The 20,126-nt window shown below is 44.3% G+C and overlaps 1 protein-coding gene across 1 annotated transcript in view; it reads left to right on the forward strand.

Annotated features, from left to right (window-relative positions):
• The window catches only part of LOC135247634 (pro-neuregulin-3, membrane-bound isoform-like), a 292,814-nt gene extending 273,496 nt beyond the window's left edge, over nucleotides 1-19,318 (forward strand). Inside the window, exons 8-10 of the mRNA XM_064321340.1 lie at nucleotides 12,145-12,266; nucleotides 14,195-14,383; nucleotides 18,510-19,318. Coding sequence (XP_064177410.1) covers nucleotides 12,145-12,266; nucleotides 14,195-14,383; nucleotides 18,510-18,942 — 744 coding nt within the window. The 3' untranslated portion in view covers nucleotides 18,943-19,318. The remainder of the gene's footprint in view (nucleotides 1-12,144; nucleotides 12,267-14,194; nucleotides 14,384-18,509) is intronic.
• Nucleotides 19,319-20,126: the final 808 nt, after the last annotated feature.

Raw genomic sequence — 20,126 nt, forward strand, 5'->3', positions numbered from 1 at the left:
ACACTTGTTACATGTTGCCCCATCCCAGCACTTTTTGGTAATCTGTATTTGTCCTAATACTGTAGCTTATTCTTCTGCCTAGTTGGCTTTGCAGAGGTTAGGTCTGAATAGTGTTCACTGTGTGAACTAAACTGTGTTCTTGGCTAGAAATAGCTGTACAAAATAAGTGTTGTACCTTACTGAACCTGTGCTTAGCAGTTGTCTATGACCATGAAAATGCACTTTTTGTACGTCGCTTTGGATAAAAGCGTCTGCCAAATAAATGTAATGTAATGTAAGGTAAGTGCTATGGTTGGGCCGTTGCACTCCAGCAATAGGTAATACTTTGTGACATGTGGTAGGGAAGGTAGAGAAAGGGGTTTTTTGGGGGAATATAGGGTAGATAAACAAGGGGAAAGTAGAAGAGAAGAATGGGGATCAGGGAGGATGAGGGGACACTTTAAGCCTGGATAAAGGACCCTCATGATAGTCATGAAAGGCACTAATTGTCTCAGTGATTAAATGTGTTCAATGGCTCAGTCAGTAAAAGCACTACATGGCTCAGTCAGTGAGTGGCTCTTCTGTGGCCATGAGCACAGATTAGACCCTATTGCATATAAATCAGTTCATAATCCAGTCATTATCCGGCTATGACGGATATGGCACAATTAACACAGTTGTTTTCCCCGAGGTAGAGTGGATTTAGGTCACCCAGGGTTATTCTGGTTACTCCTGTATTAGCTCTGAACAATACATAGTCCAGGCTACTAGCTGGGTACTGTGAGAGATGCACCCCTTTTCCAATCAGCACTACTGGCTCTGTCCAGTAGTGGAGTAAGGGATGTAGAGAGCAGGGCAGTCACTGGAGTGCATCTGTGGAGTCCACATGATTGAGCTGCAGTTTTTTCGTGTGGGGGTGCAGTGGTGGCATAAAGGTACAACTGGTTCCAAACAGAGACTGTAAAAAATATGGACAAAGCTACTGTGACGTCACCCATTGACTCTCCGGGGGTCTCTAAAACACGTTTCGAAGCTCAATGGCGGGCGCGGCCATGTTGTCGATTTGGAGCCAAAACCATAGAGTTAAGCGGTTCTGTGATTTTTAGTGTGATTTACAGTCCAGTGCGGAAAAGCCCATCAACCTGAACGAACGAATGCACAACGATCTCGAGGCTAGCTGACTGTCTGCCCTTATGTTTTAAATAGGGCTGTCAAAGTTAACGCGATAATAACGGGTTAACGCAAATTAGTAACGCCACTAATTTTTTAAATGCACGTTAATGCACATTCTGTTATGATGAACGTTTGCCCGACCCTTATTCTGCATTCAAGACAACTCGGAAATAGTAAAAAACGAGGTCCGACTTGTGAAAAAAGTGACTGAACGGTCGTAGAACTCGGAATTACAAGTCGGAAATAGTAGTGTGAAGCTAGCGACAGTAAGGACTTTCGCGCGGGTCTGAAAATTTCAAAATAAAAGTCCGACGATAAAACCACTGTTACGATCAGCAAAATGAAATTAATTAAGGAAAAATTGGACTGCAGTTGTCCTAAAATATTAACTATTTGTTTTCTATTTGTACAATATTAAAACAACTTAAAAATGTATTACTTCAACATTCTGTGCTACCTTGTAACATCAACTATGCAACTTAAAACAAATAAATATGAAAATGTGGCTGGATATTGCACTAGAATGGCAAGGAGAATAGGACAGTATTAACACTTGTTTGTAAAGGTGAAAACATCACACACAGAATATCATGGCTGGGGTATAAGCATGCAGTACATAGGCGAATTTCATTCAATTAAATCCCAATTGCTTTCTGATAGCATAACATATATAATGCACTGCTGCCTCCCCTGGACGTGTTGTCTCAATGATATGGGGGTGTTTTGAATACCTTGGACCCTCCACTCTTCAGATATGGTGTCACTTATATCAAATAAGCATCATAGAAAATGTGGCTGGGGTTTGAACATGCAGTACATAGGCGAATTTCATTCAATTAAGTTCCAATTGCTTTCTGATACCATAACAGATAACATGCTCTGCTGCCTCCCCTGGACATGTTGTCTCAATGATATGGGGGTGTTTTGAAAACCCTGGACCCTCCACTCTTCAGATATGGTGTCACTTATATCAAATAAGCGTCATAGAAAATGTGGCTGGGGTTTGAACATGCAGTACATAGGCAAATTTCATTCAATTAAATCCCAATTGCTTTCTGATAGCATGACATATATAATTCGCTGCTGCCTCCCCTGGACATGTTGTCTCAATGATATGGGGGTGTTTTGAATACCTTGGACCCTCCACTCCTCAGATATGGTGTCACTTATATCAAATAAGCGTCATAGAAAATGTGGCTGGGGTTTAAACATGCAATTTCTCGGAAAATAGTGTATTCCTATCTTCTGCTAGTACTGTTGAATGCATACAGTTTTTAACAAGTGCACATACAAGTCCAACAGTCTTGAATGAATTAAAATCTCTTTAAGAACTCAGAATATGACACACATAGTCATTAGTCATGATACATTTCATAGCAGGAAACAACCAGTATTGGACACCTGGGCTTGTAACAGGATATGAAGTACAACTGGCCTTCACATTAAGCAGTAACTATAAACAGTGAACAGAATTTTTGTAGTGACATTTTTTGTGTGACTTACAAAAGCAAAATTTGTTGACTTAATTCATAGTGCAGATATGTCCTCATATCTGTGTTGAAAAATTTATTAATATTCCGACCAAACAAAAACATTTTTGTAAAAAAACACACATACAATCCACAGCTACTTGCATCTAGTTGCTTGTGAAAATGTGGGCAGTTGTGGGAGAATTCATAATTTAGTGATAACTTCACAACTGTGCCAAATAATGCCAAATATTCTAAAACCAAGGGGAACGAAGTGAACAGCTTTAGAGAACCTATCAACTATGGTGAGGATAGTGGTGAAAGTGTCGGATGGGGGTAAGCCTGTGATGAAATCTAATGCTATGTGAGACCAGGGGCGGTGTGGGATGGGGAGGGGTTGTAACAGACCTGAGGGTGGGTGGTGAGAGGGTTTGTTCTGGGCACAGACCAAGCAGGCAGCCACAAAGTCCAAGATCTCTTGTTTCATGGAGGGCCACCAAAAACGTCTCTGAATAAATGTCCTGGTTCTGGTGGCCCCCGGGTGGCATGAGAGTTGCGAAGCGTGGCCCCAAAGGAGAACTTGAGAGCGGACTTGGGCAGGAACGTAGAGACGATCCGCTGGGCAATTACTTGGACCAGCCTCATCCTCCTGGGCCTTACGAACCATCTCCTCGATGTCCAAGTGAATGGCATTGATGAAACAGCTCCGCGGGAGGATGGTGTCAGGTGAAGGATCCTTGGTGGGTGGTTCAAACCGGCGGGAGAGGGCGTCAGGCTTGGTATTCTTCGACCCGGGGCGGTAAGCAAGGGTAAAGTCAAATCTGGAGAAGAATAGTGCCCATCGGGCCTGGCGAGAGTTGAGGCGTTTGGCTGTGTGAAGGTACTCCAGGTTCTTGTGATCAGTCCACACCAGAAAAGGTGTTTGAGAGCCCTCCAGCCAATGGCACCATTCTCCCAAAGCCATCCTCACCGCCAACAGCTCACGGTTCCCAATGTCGTAGTTCTGTTTCGTGGGTGTCAGGCGGTGAGAAAAGTAGGCACAGGGATGGATCTTATTGTCCCTGGGTGAACGCTGAGAGAGAACGGTTCCCACCCCAATGTTGGAGGCATCAACCTCTACGATGAACTGAGCCGCAGAGTCAGGATGAACAAGGATGGGTGCAGAGGTGAAGTGGTTCTTGAGGGCTCGGAAGGCTGTTTCAGCCTGGGCGTTCCACTGGAATCGGGTCTTAATGGATGTGAGCGGTGGTGTGGGGCTGCCAGAGAACTGTAATTACGGATGAAACGACGGTAGAAATTGGCGAAGCCCAGGAAACATTGCAGTTCCCGACGACAGTCTGGCTGAGGCCATTCCACAACCGCCCGGATCTTCTGGGGGTCCATCTGAATGCTGCCGGGGGAGATGATGTATCCCAGGAAAGAAGTGGTGTTACAACTAAATTCACATTTCTCCGCCTTGACGAATAAGCGGTTCTCCAACAGTCTCTGGAGCACCTTGCGGACCTGGATGATATGTTCCTCCTTAGTTTTGGAAAAGATCAGGATATCATCCAGGTATACGAAAACGAACTTATTTATCCAGTCCCTCAGAACATCATTAACCAGTGTCTGGAAAATAGCTGGTGCGTTTGTGAGCCCGAAGGGCATCACCAAATACTCCCAGTGTCCGGTAGGAGTGTTGAAGGCTGTCTTCCATTCGTCGCCCTCTCGAATGCGCACCAGGTGATAGGCGTTGCGCAGGTCCAGCTTGGTGAATACCGCGGCTCCTTGCAGGAGTTCGAAGGCGGAAGCCATGAGGGGAAGTGGGTAACGGTTCTTGACCGTAATGTCATTGAGGGCTCGGTAGTCGACGCACGGCCGGAGTGAGCCATCCTTCTTCCCCACGAAGAAGAATCCGGCCCCCGCTGGTGAGGATGAAGGACGGATGATGCCGGCAGTCACGGACTCCTGGAGGTATTTGTTCATTGCTTCCGTCTCCGGCCGAGACAGAGAGAACAATCGACCTCTGGTGGGAGTGGTGCCGGGCTTCAGGTCAATGGCGCAGTCGTAGGGGCGGTGAGGAGGCAGAGAGGTGGCTCGGGATTTGCTGAAGACCTCTTCTAGGTCCAGGTACTCGGGAGGAACCGCCGACAGATCCGTCGGCTTCTCGGGATGAGGTGACTCGGGAACAGAAAAATGGGCCTCTCGCAGACAAGATGCTAAACAGAATGGGCTCCAGCCCAAAATCTTGTGCGAGTTCCATTCCAAGGTGGGGTTGTGCTTCTCAAGCCAGGGGTGCCCGAGAATGATGGGTGAGTGGGGAGATTCAATTATGTGGAGCCGAAGCTCTTCTTGATAGTTACCGGAGAGCCGAACCTTGAGAGGAACGCTGGTGTGAGTGATGTTCGCCAACTTCTGACCATTGAGCGAGTTTGCCACTAGGGGGCATGATACCTTCTCCAAGGGGATTCCCCATCTCTCGGCGGCCCCAGCGTCCAGGAAGTTCTCCTCGGCCCCGGAGTCGATGAGAGCGGTGGTCCCTTTGGTTCGTCCCCCCCACTCAATGGTGACAGGCAGGCAAGTCCGGTGTTTTGAGGAGGATTCAGTCGGAATCATGCCCACTAGTGCTCCTCGATACACTAGCGGGCGTTGTCTTTTAGCGGGCAGGCTGCGACATAGTGACCTGGTTTCCCACAGTAGAGGCATGACCTGGTGTGCATCCTTCTATCCCTCTCCTCCTGGGTCAGGCGAGCACGGTTGACTTGCATAGGTTCCGGGTCCGACATCATGACTGGAGGAGGTTTGGGATTGGTAGGGGGTGCAGCAATGGTCCTGGACCTCTCAGTGACTGCTCGGTTGTAGACCCCTTGACTGCGCTCCTGGATGCGTGAATCCACGCGGATAGCCAGGACAATGAGATCGTTGAGGTCCTCGGACAGGTCCCGGGTCAGCAGCTCGTCCTTCACGCGCTCAGACAGGCCATTGAGGAAGGTGTCGTACTGAGCTTTCTTCTCCCAGCCACTGGCGGTAGCCAGAGTACGAAAGTCGATGGCGAAGTCCGACACCGTCATTCCCCCTTGGCGCATGCGCAGGAGTTCTTGCGCCGCATCATGGCCGTGCTTGGAAGGTCGAAGACCCGTTTCATCTCTTCTGCGAGCAGCGTGGAGGTCTGCACGCAGGGAAGCCCCTCCTCCCAGGCAGCCGTTCTCCATTTCCTAGCTCGCCCGGTGAGCTGCGTGATTATGTAGGCAACTCGGGCCTGCTCAGTGGGGAAGGTAGCTAGCTGTAGCTGGAAGATCAGCCGGCACTGGGTAAGGAATGGGCGACAGCCACCAGGTTCTCCGTCGTACTTCTCCGGAGGAGGAAAGTGGGGTTCACGAGCACGTGCAGGTGGGATGTCAGGTGTAGCGGGAGCCGCAGGTTGCTGGGGAGCGAAGCCAGGCGAGGAAGCCCGGAGTGCAGATGTCAGCTCCGCCACGCAGGAGGTTAGAGTCTGCAGCTGGTGAGAGACCGACTCCAAGTGGGACTGGTGGCGTCCCAACATGGCTCCCTGCTGCCCAAGTACAAATTGTACCTGGGCAGGGTCCGCTGGGTCCATCCTGGTCAGAACGTACTGATATGTTCTGAGTAAGGACCCACACGCAGACCAGGGAAATCCAAAAAACGTTGTCTTTAATCAGTCCGAGGTTCAAAGCCAGGTAATCAGAGAGAGGACGGTGCCGAATCGAGTTTCCAAAAGAATAGTGAAAAGACAGGCAAAAAATCAAAAACCAGGAGATCAGAATGGCGAAGGTACAAAGGGACAGGCAATAGAGAAGTCAAGGCAAAGCGAAGGTCAAACCAGAAGCAAACAAAATCAAAAGGGGCAGGCAAACTCGAAGTCGGGCAAAGGGGTGTCGCAGGAATCTCGATAGACAAAGGCTTACTAACAATCGGCACAATGAATTCGATCAACGTTCTGACTCTGAGCTGGTGGAAAAGACTGACATTTATACACTGGGGAAGGTAACAATCAAGGAGGGGTTAAGTGAGTGAGGGAGGAGTAACAAACAACATCCAGGTGAAGAACATTAGGAAAACTAATTCAATGACAGGGGACTGACAAAACGCGGACTGGAATCACATAGACAACAATGATAATAGACGGCCTGGGTGAAGCAGGTAAAACACGTGCAGAGAGAGAGAGAGGTGCAGTTAGAGCAAGAGACAGGTGCAGGCAATTGCAGAACTCAGCGTTAGAGCAGGCTAGAAAGAAAAGGGGCGGAGCTACAGCGCAGCATGGAAAAGGGGAGACTGGTTAATGTATTAGTATAGTGATCTAAACTATCAAAAACCCAAAACTAGTGTGTGTTAGTCCATTAGTAATATTCACATGTTAGTATATTAGTGAGGTTAGTACTTTACAATCTATAAATTAGTAGGGATTAGTAGAAATTAGTAAAACTAGAAATAAGCAGGAAGTAAGTAAAGCGAGACTGGAAAGAAGGGGGGAAACCACGAAAACCCGGAACCACCCGAATAGTGAAATCACAGGGGAGTGAAGCAGCTCAGGGAACACAGACACAGAGACAGTACTGGGGAGACAAGTGACCGGGAATACAGACTACAACACTTTCCACTGTTTCGTGCTCACTTTATTTATTGTTTGTTTTATTTGTATCATCCTGTTTTGATCCCACATAGTAGAAGGGGATGTTTTTGTGAGCCTTTATTTTCCCTATGTGAGGTTGGACACAATTACGTTGTGTGATTTGCTTCAGAAGTGCAAGGGATCCAGGGAATGATCTTTGAGTAATGGAAAATGTAGCTGACCAATGTACCTGTTGTACAATGTGTCTGTTGTTGCGATGCATTGAGGTCCATCGTTTTGTGTTAGGCTAATGCTTAAAAAAAACAGAGGATGTTTTAGTGAACCTTTATAAGCGTAAAGTTGGACACACTACATTGTGTGAGTGCTCATATTACTAAGTAATGTTACATTTAGCAGGTCAATATGCCCATCTGTTGTTGCCTGTTGGGCTTGAGTTTGCCATGTTATGATTTGAGCATATTTTGTTATGCTAAATTCAGAAACCTGCAGATTCTGGACAATATTTGTCATTGTTTTGGGTTGTTAATTGGTTTCCTATAATAAATAAACATACATTTGCATAAAGCAAGCACATTTATCCACTCGCATGTTGATAAGAGTATTAAACACTTGAAAAATATCCCCTTAAGGTACATTTTGAACAGATAAAAAATGTGCGATTAATCGCGATTAACTATGGACAATCATGCGATTAATCACAATTAAATATTTTAATCGATTGACAGCCCTAGTTTTAAAATATATTATCAAATGTTTACGGAGTTTAATTTCCATCCGTGACTGTAATCACGTTATATATATATGACATTAATAATAAAATTATGTTCAGTTATTTTCAATTTATGTTTCTCAGCAAAACGAATATGCTTAGCTAGCATAGCTTGCCAGTAAGCTAGGTAGGCTATCTGTGGTTAGCTCATGCATTTGCATTATGAACCACAGGGGAAGAACATTGACCACACTGATGGCCAATCAATCAGAGATGTGTACTGGTGATTTTTGACTAGGCTAATTTTCATATAACTGTCCGGTAGACCTGCTGTTAACCGAGCAAGTTATCACCGTAGGTTTTCACCACAGTCAGTTAATGAGCCAGTAACTGCTACTCCATCGCCGTTTGTGGTGTTCACTTGCTGGGTGACGCTAGCTGACCGATTGTTTGCAAGTCACTTTTAAACGAATAAAAATGAACACTGTCAGTGGTGATTAACAAATATACCAAGTATTTTAATAACTGATTTGCAGGCGTGTAAATATGACAACGCACTTTGTAGAGCAAGTTTTCCACCTGGTGGATGAAGACAAAAATAATGTACATTGAATTTCTAATTATTATTATTATTTTCTTGTAGATCACAAAACCAATGGAGAAAAGCCAATATACGCAAGGAGCCCCCAGGACCAATTCTGAGAACCACTGGCTTAAATGCTCTTGTCGGTCTCTTAAATGCTAAAAACATGTTCCTTTCTAAATGCCAGTCTTACAAGGATGGTTAATTTCGTTAAATTCTGTGTGTGTGATTTCATCGTGTGTTGTATGTTATCCAGCAATTAAACCTTAAGACTCTTAATTCGCTTCATGAAACTGAAAATTTAAATCAATCAGTGGTTATCCCAAAATCGGGATTATAGTAGCTTTGTCACATCCGTGAAGCATAGCTCAGGTAGACATTTACGGAATGTACACAACTGACATGCCGTCAAACACGTTTGACAGATTGAATATTTGCCGGTTAGGGTTAGCTAGCTAGTCAAATGGCTTGGTAGCCGAAGTTGCGAACTGTTTTAGCATAGGCTACTGGACTACCAAATATAGCAAATAAGCGTTAGCTGATTACACTTTCTGCCAACTAATTATTTGGTTAAGTAGGCAAAAGGAAATAGTAAAAATGACTTGGCTACCGAGAAAACTTCAGAGGAGGATTATTTTATGGTCGTCTTGTGCAGCTGAAAATAGCACACGCCATAATGAAATCACTACGAAATGGAATGCCTGCATTTTCTGACTTGGCACAGGTGGACTGTGGACGATGAGTTGGAGCTGCAATGTCAAGGCCAAGAGGCGTCACCTCCCACCCCAGTGACCATAGACTGTAGCCCGTACTGTCGTATAGTCCTCCGCAGTAATCAGGAAGTGATGCAAACTGTACCTCATTGGTCCACAACAAATATTATAACAGTGCCCAAATGACACAATAAATCATGAAATCGACCCATGGACAGTCATAAGACGAATAAAATACACATATTGACCGCATTTGTACTGTAGACTTACATGGCAACCAGATATGAAAACACCTATACTGGAGCCAACCGCTGTGGCGCTAGGGAGCAACCAGGAACAACAAGACCAGGAAATAAGCTTCAAAAATGAAGTCTGGTTTTGGCCGCTTGGTTCCAAAACAAACATTACATTTATTTGGCAAACACTTACAATAACTATACTGAAGGTCATTGGAACAAACAAAAAACAGGTCCAATAAAGTAATAGTTATACAACAGTTATTCATAGCCATGGACACATTAAGTCCAATTCACTCAGTAAGCATAGGCTAGGTCAAAGAATAATGTTATGTAAAGTCAAACTAGGAGGTGTGACAACAAGCTACAATATCAAGATAACAAAAGACAAAAGATGCGTTGAGTGTTGTTACCAACCTAATCCATGAGGCTTAGTTGTGCTTTACTGTCGTAAGATGTTTCTACACTTTAGAAGTCACCCTGCTGCTGCCACCAGCAGTCACATCATCAATACAGTTCCCAGGGTTCGTACGGTCATGAAAAACCTGGAAAAGTCATTGAAATTTAAAATGCAATTTCCAGGCCCTGGAAAAGTTATGGAAAATAATATTTTTTGAAATGTTTTGGAAAAGTAATGGAAATATAGCTAAAGTTGCATCAAATACAATTGCTAATTAATCCAATCATAAAAATAGTATGTATAGTAATAAAACGTAAATTGGCACGTAACCATTGCGGTATTTTGGTGGTGTGAGAAGTTAATTCGGTCTGGCTCAATCTGTTTACAGGCACGCCCAACAGGCACGCTTCTGCTAATGTAGCAGTTAGTAAACGTAGGCCCTACTGTGCCAGCAATATGCCAGGGAAGTGCAGCTTCAGTAATATATCAGGGCTCGAAATTAACTTTTTTACTTGGTAGCACTGGTGCTCCCAATTTCTAAAAGTCAGGAGCACCCACCAAAATGTAAGGAGCACCAACAATATATGCAATAGATTTTTTATTGATAAAAAATGACAATATAACAGTACGGTTTACAAGTAACAGTTAAACTGTCACGCCTAAAATGTGTTGACTCTTAAAGGAATTGCGTGTTATGCATTCAAACGACAAAGCGCTTCTCGTCACATTAATACCGCTAATTAAATCAACCGCCAGTAAACTGCATCGGAGAAATTAGCTGTTTCAACCGGGTCGCTACACAAAACACTATGTTAATGTTTTTAAAAAAATGCCGTAATCGTTCGCTTCAACTTTTCAGCTTTTGATAACGCTAATAAATTGAACATAAACTTTTGTCTTCAGGTAATATAAGTAAACGCATTAGCTCTCTGTGTCGCGTGACAGTGGAGTGCTGCAAAAGGGAGTGATTGAAAGTTAATATTAACCAATTTAAAATCAGCCTTAAAGGTAAGAATGTCAAGCTCACGATTGGTTAGAAGGGTCACCGTCAGCTCACAAGGCACATAATGAGTGTACTAACTAGCGAATGTACAGAGGAAGAGACGTTCGACTGAAAAAAAAAAAAGAAAAAAAGGTTGCACCAGAACAATTATTTGCACTCGCACAAATGCTCTCAATTATATTTCGAAGTCGCACAGATTAAATTTCGGGAGCATATGCGACCAAAATGGTCGCAATTTCAAGCCCTGTTTGAGACATTGACAAAAATGTTAAACTATTCAAATTAAAATATGAAAGAATGTATCTAAGTGTGTCTGTCTGGTGTTTATTTGTTTTAGAGATGCACCATATGTTTCAGATGCAGACCTAATTTTACTTAGTGTTACAGTAAATAATTTTAAATCGTCCCGCTGAGATAAAATTATTTGTTTTGGACTCCTTTTTGGCTCTAGACCTATTGCTAGATTTCTTGGGCATGAACTAATGATGTAATAACACACAACTGCTTTTGATCTTGGGCAGTAGTTCCACCAGTGCTCTATTTCTTCTTAATTGTGTTTCAAACAGTTGATTTTGGCCTATGTCTCTGACAGTTCTTTCCCTTATTCTCAGCCTCATAACTGCTTCCTTGACTTTCACTGGCACATCTTCGGTCCTTATGTTGAAAAATGGCAAAGGCAACCTAAAGCCTAGAATCAGAACTAGATACTGAAAGCTGTCTTATACATGCAATAAGGAAGTAATTGAACACACCTGACTAATCAGAAACACCTGTGAAGCCATTCATTTAGAATGCTATGATGCCCTGAAATTTATACCCTAAAAATACCCTAAAATGAAAGCTGGCACTTTAACCACTTTAACCAAGTGTCACTTGTTTGATTATAAATCTAAAATTGTGGAGTAGAGCGCAAATCAAGAAAAAAATATGTCCTTGTCCCTAATGTTATGGAACTACATGAAATATACAGTATCAAAACATACATTTCAAATTAATTCTGTTTGAATCCCTATATGTAATCTTGTGCATGAGCTGTACTGTCACACATTAGGCCAGCAGTGACTCGGCAATTAAAATGATGCTGATCTGAATTCAAATATCAGGAATATAAAATTCAATGCACAAGTTTTCTGCCAGCGTTCTGAAAATCCATGGATTATCCTTGTGTGCTCCATGCATTTAACTGACCACTTTTCGGGGATATGAAATCATTCAAACAATTTTTTCCACAAGAAAACATAATTGAATGTCCTCATCTTTGAGTATCTGAAGGTCATAAATAAACGGGCATGTTTGTTTTTATCTCAAGCACGACAAAGATCCTGGGTCCTCCCCTCCACGTGGGGGTGCTGTCTGTGGCTCAGGCTTCCCGCAGAATTGCCCCGCTCCTCCCACTTACCCAAAAGCCCTACCTACCAAGAAACAAAGCAGGTATGACATCATTTGTATTTTGGAGCATTTCTGGTTGCCAACGGAAATTGAAAACTTGTAAGAACGGATATTTGGGTCACAAAAGACAGTTATGCTGCTATTGTATGACTTTATCTTACAATTAGAAAACAGCCTAAGAGCCTGCTGTTGAAATTCATTTCAGCATTCAGTGCGCTTTATGTGAGTCAAAGATGATTTTCCGAAGTGCGATTTTGAACGAAGCCACAGTATGTTGCAGCGCTGACAGTAATAATAACCCATGCTTTCACCATGAAAGGAACAACAGTGATTGTAATTAGTAATTAACATGTTAATCAGCCTTTCTGTTACAATGCCAAGAACAGAAGCACACAAGTGATGACGCTCAGAACAAATCCAGCATGTCTGTTTCCTGCTGTTCCGTTTGTGGTGGAGCTCATTGTTCCAAGGTAGACCTCACCATGACAATGAATCCAATTCCCTGCTGTAGCATACTGTGACATGAGTTTTCAAGTCTTTAATTGCAAAGAGGATTCTTTTTTAATGGCTCCATCTGATAACAGGCACAGAGGCCCTGTTCAGACCTGGCATTGAAATGCGTCTTGGGTGATCCGATCACAAGTGGACAGCTCTAACTACAGGTGTGAATGCACCCAAGACGCATTGAGGACGCATTGAGATCCGATCACTCAGACCACATTCGGAGGTGGTTTGGGTTGCTTATGGCCACATTCTTTTAGCAGTGTGTACACCAGGGATCATCAGCTCTGGCCCTCAAATCCAAATCCAGCCCTGGTTTTCTTTTCTCCTGGGTAATTAGTGCTACTGATTGGCCAGACTGTCTTTACACCTGACTCCCAGGCAAAGGGAGGGTGGAAAACCTGCAGTTCTCGGCCCTCGAGAACCGTGAGTTGCTGATCCCTGGTGTTCACGAATGCGTCCTGGGCAACACTGAAGGACCGCCTAGTCAACTGACATCCACTGTGTAAGCGGAAGTATGTACTCATTCGTGCGTCAATGGCATCATATTAAAATATGAAACAACAAGAAGAAGCCACAACAACAGGCAAAATGGATTCTCGTGGATGGAGTACACACGAAACACGCTGTCTGATTTCCATTTGGGCCGAAGAGTCCCGCGCGCCAAGGTCTTTGCAAACTTCTTCTTCTTCTTTTAATGTCTGGCAGACTAGGCACAGGTAGTGCATTGCTGCCTCCCGCTGGTTAAAAACAAAAACGCATTTGGTCTTTGCAAACGGAAATGATGCTTGTGTTTATTTGCATATTGAGCAGGGAAGTGAGATCCGATCACAAGTGGTCACTCGAGACGCATGTGGAGACGCATTCTGATGCCAGGTGTGAACTGACATCCGTCTCGACTGAATCTTGACACAATCTGGATATATCTGGATGCAAAGTACAGGTCTGAACAGGGACATAGACACCCTCCTGGGTGACTGTTGTCCAAACCGCACAACCTATCTGAGTTCTCACCTTCTACAACCTCACAAATGCCAGACATCTGTCCCAGAATACATCACTCCCTCCTCATCTTCCATAGGGGTTCAAACTGCATATGCTTTATGCTATACATTACACATGCATTTAAATCCAGCTAGCACAACATTAGGTGACCTTTCACAATACTGCAAGAAGGGAGAGAATAACAATTTTGTAGCAGTTTTTCAGTGTTTAATTTTTTAGCACCCATCTTGAAATCACCAGTTTCATTTACAGGAATGCTTTCACACCAAAAAAATCTAAAAATGTTTTTGCTATTTGGCTTGCTGGAATGTAATATACACATTCTTTAAACTTTCATTTACACATGGGTCACGCATTCTTGAACATGCATTGCATTATTGTGCACACACAGTTTTCATGCTATATATGCATGTTTATGTTTGACCATTGACCCTATATTTGTTTTCTGTTTGGATGGATTACAGGAGCAGCTCCTTATCTAATAGATCTGGCCAGAGAAACAGAGTAACCCATCATCAAACTGCATCTCGAAGAACCCCACCCATCTCTAGAGGACGGCTGAATCCAATTGGAGGATTCAGAGATTCTAGCCATGCCTACCAACACTTGCAGGAGGTGGAGGACTCAGAGAAGGAAGTGCCATCTTTGACAGTGTGAGTGATGGGGTAGAAAGTTCGTAGAAGGGGGGTAGATGGAGTGGAATGAGGTGTCTGGAGTCTTTGACTGGGACAGTGAGGTAAATGCCACCACATCGCATGTCTGGTCCAGATTTGCTGATGTCAGAGATCTCACAGGAAGTTCACTAAGTTGGCAGGTTATGTGGTAGAACATTGAGAACGCATCTGAAAATTCCCATGGGGTACTGGTGGAATATGCCGTTTGATTCACACAAACCAGCAGTGTTCCCTGAAATGTAGACACATTGGAAATGTTTGCACTTGTGCAAATAAGCAGAGAACTCTGCTGAGGGAAGAAACTTGGTACCATACCATAACTTGGTCACAGGAACCGGCAAAAAATGAGTAGCATATCACACACACAAATTAGATTAGATTAGATTAGATTCAACTTTATGGTCATTGTGCAGAGTACGGGTACAAAGCCAATGAAATGCAGTTAGCATCTAACCAGAAGTGCAAAATATAGTATTATTTACAGATAAGTGCAGGAAAAGTAAGTACTACAGCATAAGTGATGCTATATCTTACAATATGTACAGTGATGGACAGCAGAGAGTTACAGTAAATACAAATATACATATACTATATACAAATATTATATATGTAAATATTTTAAATAAGTATATACAGAGTGTTAGAGATGCAGATGCACATATAAGCACATGCACAAAGATGCCAGCAGGCACACACAAGCTTGATGGCAAGGAGAGGCATGCAGCCAGATAAATATTCATGTAGGATGTGTGTCTATACTGTATAGCCAATAGCTGACAGATGTTCATGTAGGCGTTAAATCCATGAAACGACTATGCAGAAAGGCTGTGAAAGGTAAGGCGGAAGTGCGGAAGATGATGTACTCATAGGAAGTGCTACTGTTTACTGGCCATATCTGCCTCCTGTATCTGCATTCAGGCATTGTTGTTCTGTGAGAGCCAGATCAGCTTCCGCGTGGCTTGTGGTATAAAGCAATAACCACTGGTTAAGCTCATTATTAGATATAATTCCACATTTATGGAAATTCCCCAAGATACACTTCAGTTCAGAATTCATAGAGATAAAAGGTAATGAACATCCGGTTCAACTATATCCCTATTACAGCATCATAGCACATGCTTCATTTTAATGTAGGAGTGACAATCTATACACAAACACAATTGCACACATATAAACAAACTTATACAAATGCTCTTTTCCTGGGTTATTCTATGTTATTTCATGGGAAGCTATAGGAATGAATAACTTTGCAATTAAGATTGAAAAGGATATTTTATTTGTAAATATACTTGCATGGCTATGGACAAATTAGCCATCCTTCACCAACTTGTCAGAAAACCTTCTCTGCTTTTGCTAAAATATATATATTCCACATCTCTTCACTTTAATTACTGCTTCTCTTGATAATTTCATAATCCTTGCTTTCAGGCAGATGTAATTCAATGTTGCATATTAAGCCTTTACTTCCACATATCTTTATGAGACCCAGCAGAAAAAAAGTTTAAGGGCTCTGTGGCAAACACGCCTGCCACAGGCCACCGAAGTGGCTTTCTTTGGGGCCCTCCAGCACAGAGACACAGGGAGATGATGTTAAAACAGTCCATATTTATTTGCGAGGGTTTGGCAAGATCTTACAGCCAAAATGAGCAGGTGTAACACAGTCATGACCGAAGCTCCCCTGTGTGGGCGGGGATGGCAGATTTAACCTGTGCGCAGTGATTACCTCACTACACACAGGTGCAGCCACTCCTGTTCCTGGGTCCAATTAGCCTGGCCAATTATCTAATTCTTAACCAATTATCCAATTGGCCAGGTCTAATTAGCTTGACCCAGGGCAGGTGTGGCTGCTTAAACCAGCCATCCCCACACCACATACCCCCAATGCCAAACTGAGGCCAGGGAGAATCCCTGGCCGAAGCCTATTCACCCCCCAGCACTCCAACCAAGCAACAAAAAAACCAAAAACACAAAAAAAAAATCCAAGCGCCCTTAACACTAAGGGCCCCGGAACAGTCCAGTACAGTCGTGACCCTCCCCCGGATGATGAGGAAGCCCTCCCCCCTCCTCCCTCTCGGAGCGCGGGGAGTCCTGGGCTGCTCGGCTGGCTGGTGGGGGTGTCACCGGCTTGGGCTGTTCCAGGGGCTGTGGTGGGGTGGCTGGGCTGGTGGGCTGGTGGGCTGGCCTTCTTGTGGCGCTGGGGACCAGGAACCCTCGTGGCTGTGGTGGCCGCCAGTCGGCACTGCTGGAAGGCTGGTGCAGGCTTTCCCCCTCACGGGCTCCGGGCAACCCAACCAGGCCGAAACAACGAACTAAAACCACCAACAGACAAGAAAGGAAGCAATACGGCGCGGCCACTGCTTGTGCGCCGCCCGTAGCTGACCCGCCTTCCCGGCCAAGTCCAGCTCATGGCGCGACCACCTCTCGTGCACCGCCCGTAGCTGACCTGCCTTCACGGCCAGGTCCAGCTCCCCAGCGTCCCAGCTGAGGATCGCTTCCTTCCCCTCCGTGGTCATCTCCCGCTCCCCGTTTTTGGCCTGGAGGATCCACCCGAAGCCCTGTCGGGAACACCTCAGCTGTCCCTCCTCCAGTGTGCTTCCTGGCTGGCCCTCCTGTGCCTCTTTCTTGTGCCGGAGCGGCCCCACGTTGGGCGCCACTGTGGCAAACACGCCTGCCACAGGCCACCGAAGTGGCTTTCTTTGGGGCCCTCCAGCACAGAGACACAGGGAGATGATGGTAAAACAGTCCACATTTATTCACAAGGGTTTGGCAAGATGGTAACGCCAAATGAGCAGATGTAAAAACCCTGTCATGACAGAGAGCTCCCCTGTGTGGGCGGGGATGGCAGATTTAACCTGTGCGCGGTGATTACCTCACTACACACAGGTGCAGCCACTCCTGTTCCTGGGTCCAATTAGCCTGGCCAATTATCTAATTCTTAACCAATTATCCAATTGGCCAGGTCTAATTAGCTTGACCCAGGGCAGGTGTGGCTGCTTAAACCAGCCATCCCCACACCACAGGCTCTATCTTACACCTGGCGCAAAGCGGTACCAAGCGCAACGCAAGTGTCTTTGCTAGTTTCAGACGACGCAGTTGCCATTTTCCCATCCAGCGCCCACGTTGTTTAAATAGCAAATGTACTTGCGTCCATCTATAATAGCAATCCGCCAAGGTGCAAGCGCACCTGGCTTTTAAAGGGAATGGGAGATGACACTCTGATTGGTTTATTTCATGTTACGCCCAAAACACACCTATGATTAATTAAGAGACTGAGTACAACCCCTTTGAACCATGTGCCTTACTTTGTGCTCAGATTATCCGCTGTTAAACTAGCAAAAGTGGATTTGGACATGCCATAAATGCACTTGCGCCATGTGCTTTAGACCGTGCGCTTAGATCGTTAAAATATAGCCCTAAGTATTTTTAATTTTGACATAATACAGGTGTCTTGGAGGACAAAAACAAGTTGCAGTGAAAATATTTTGGAGAATATTTTTATTTTTATTTTTTATGTCCCTTGTCGTGTAAGTTTCAGCTTAGTAGAATACATGATTCTTGACATTAAGAGCAGTTACTCGTGTTCTCTACAGAGGACAAAAATGAATTGGCAGGTCTTAGGAGGATATAAAGTGGATCTTATGCACCCTCTGGTGCATCATCATGCCTGATGGAGGAAAGTTAGAGAACGCTCATCATCAGCCTTTGGGTCGTTTTAATTAGTAATAGCCTTTATTACATTAGAAACCATCAAGACTGACTGCTTTGGGTGTGATTATGCGGCTTTACTGAAAATGAAGTGAGATTTGGTGAGCTGTGAGCTGTCAAAAGTGTAAGCTATTGATTGGTCACTTCTACCTAAAGGGGACCTGCGTGTCTTGAGGAACTGGAGATCGATGCCACTGCTTTTGGGATTGAAATGTGGCTTTGAAATTGACTTGAACAGTGCCAGGATATTCTTAGTAGTGTAGATGTTGGGTTTTTGTCTGACAAAGAATAATAGCAATCGAGTTGATCCGGACAACAGTGTGCCATTGCCTTTGGTTTTAGGAAATCTCTGTCCTTCTATGCTCTGATGTGTATATTTCATTCTCCTTGTTCTCTATAGACATAACTACAGAAAAGCTGAAAGTGATAATGTCCAGGATGGGAATTTTGATGTGCAGCAAGGAGGTAGGGGGTTGGACAGGTGGGCGGACATGGGGGTGCAATTCAACCATCTGGAACGGGCCACCCTTCTCCACCAGGCACCCCCACTTTCTCTCCGCACCTGCTCTGTTCCAATCATCCCCTCTTTCCAGGGGCAAGACGTCATTTCCTATATTCAAGAGAATAGCCTAGGAGAAGAGGGTAAGACCAACCCCCGAGGGACATGCCCACCAGCTGCCCCCAGTGTGACAGGCTCTGGAGGCCAGGCGGAGGGGCCAGGAGAAGCCCTGCCCCAAGCTAACAGGAAGCAGGAGGACAAGACTGACAGCTTCCTGACACCTGCTAGGGGCAGAGCTGAGGGGCCCAAAATGAACTTTCCAGAAGTGGATTAGAGGATTGTTCTGGTCCTGTAGAACACTGCAGAGACTGCTCCCAGCCTTATCAGTGAAAAAAAAAGTTATTACACAGCACACACAGAAGGGACAAGACAACAAACTGTGAAAACAAACATTTAAAAACAGTGAAATAAATAAAGACACAAAAACAAATAATATAGGTGGAAATATTAGGTGGAAAAACTCGCAGATTAAAAGGACGGTGTTCAGTTCAAAAACATATTTACAAGAGGGATAAAGTATTTATATGCATTTATTGAAATGGGAAGCTTCAAACATAGAAGGAAAACCAAATAGTCTGTGATTTCTATGGTGTTTTTAATTGTAAAAATATATATAAAATAACAAGGTAAAATAAACATGAGGAATATGAGAGTGATTGAGGTTTTCATCAGTAATGCACAGAAACATGCTCACATCCATGTGAATGTACAGACACACAGGCACAGCACTGTGCTACAGACGCACTTACACCCAGCTCCATACAGCAGTCAGTAATGCATCCACACACACACACGCAAATCTGTACAGTGAAACATACACACACACACATGTACCTGTATCCAGTCATACACAGCTCTGTATACCGTCTCTCTCTCACTCTCTCTCTCTCTCTCTCTCTCTCTCTCTCTCACACACACACACACACACACAAACCGATCTGTACACAGTCACACTCCCTGACATACACACTGATATCCAGATAGGATATCAGGGACATCCATGAAATTCAGGAATGCATTATATAAAGAGCATAAGCCCGCAAACACATATGGCCTGGCACACATTCAGAACTTCATCCACTGCAGGTGATTAACACATGCATGTCTTCATCCAAGAAAGGTGGGAAACAAACACGACTGCATTGTCTTTATGAATTTTTTGCATAACAATGATCTATGTGAAGACTGCAGTTGTCAAAACTGATGTCTTGAAATTGCATTGTATTATTCAGTCTTTTAAGTGGCTTCGGTGTGAATCCTACTCGTCACCACAAAACTGCAATGCTTTAGTGTTACACAGTTGGTGCAGAAGACACTTTGGTGCCACACCCTTTCTTTTTGGTTAATGCTTGTCAGACTATAGGAGTAGCTGAGCTAAGCAAATAACTGTTGCTTATTGTTAAATTGTGGTTTGGGCTCTGGCATTCTGTCCCAGGAGCATGGGGGTGTGGCCTGGGC

The sequence above is a fragment of the Anguilla rostrata genome, chromosome 2 (genome assembly GCF_018555375.3).
Source record: "Anguilla rostrata isolate EN2019 chromosome 2, ASM1855537v3, whole genome shotgun sequence".
Taxonomy (NCBI): Eukaryota; Metazoa; Chordata; class Actinopteri; order Anguilliformes; family Anguillidae; genus Anguilla; species Anguilla rostrata.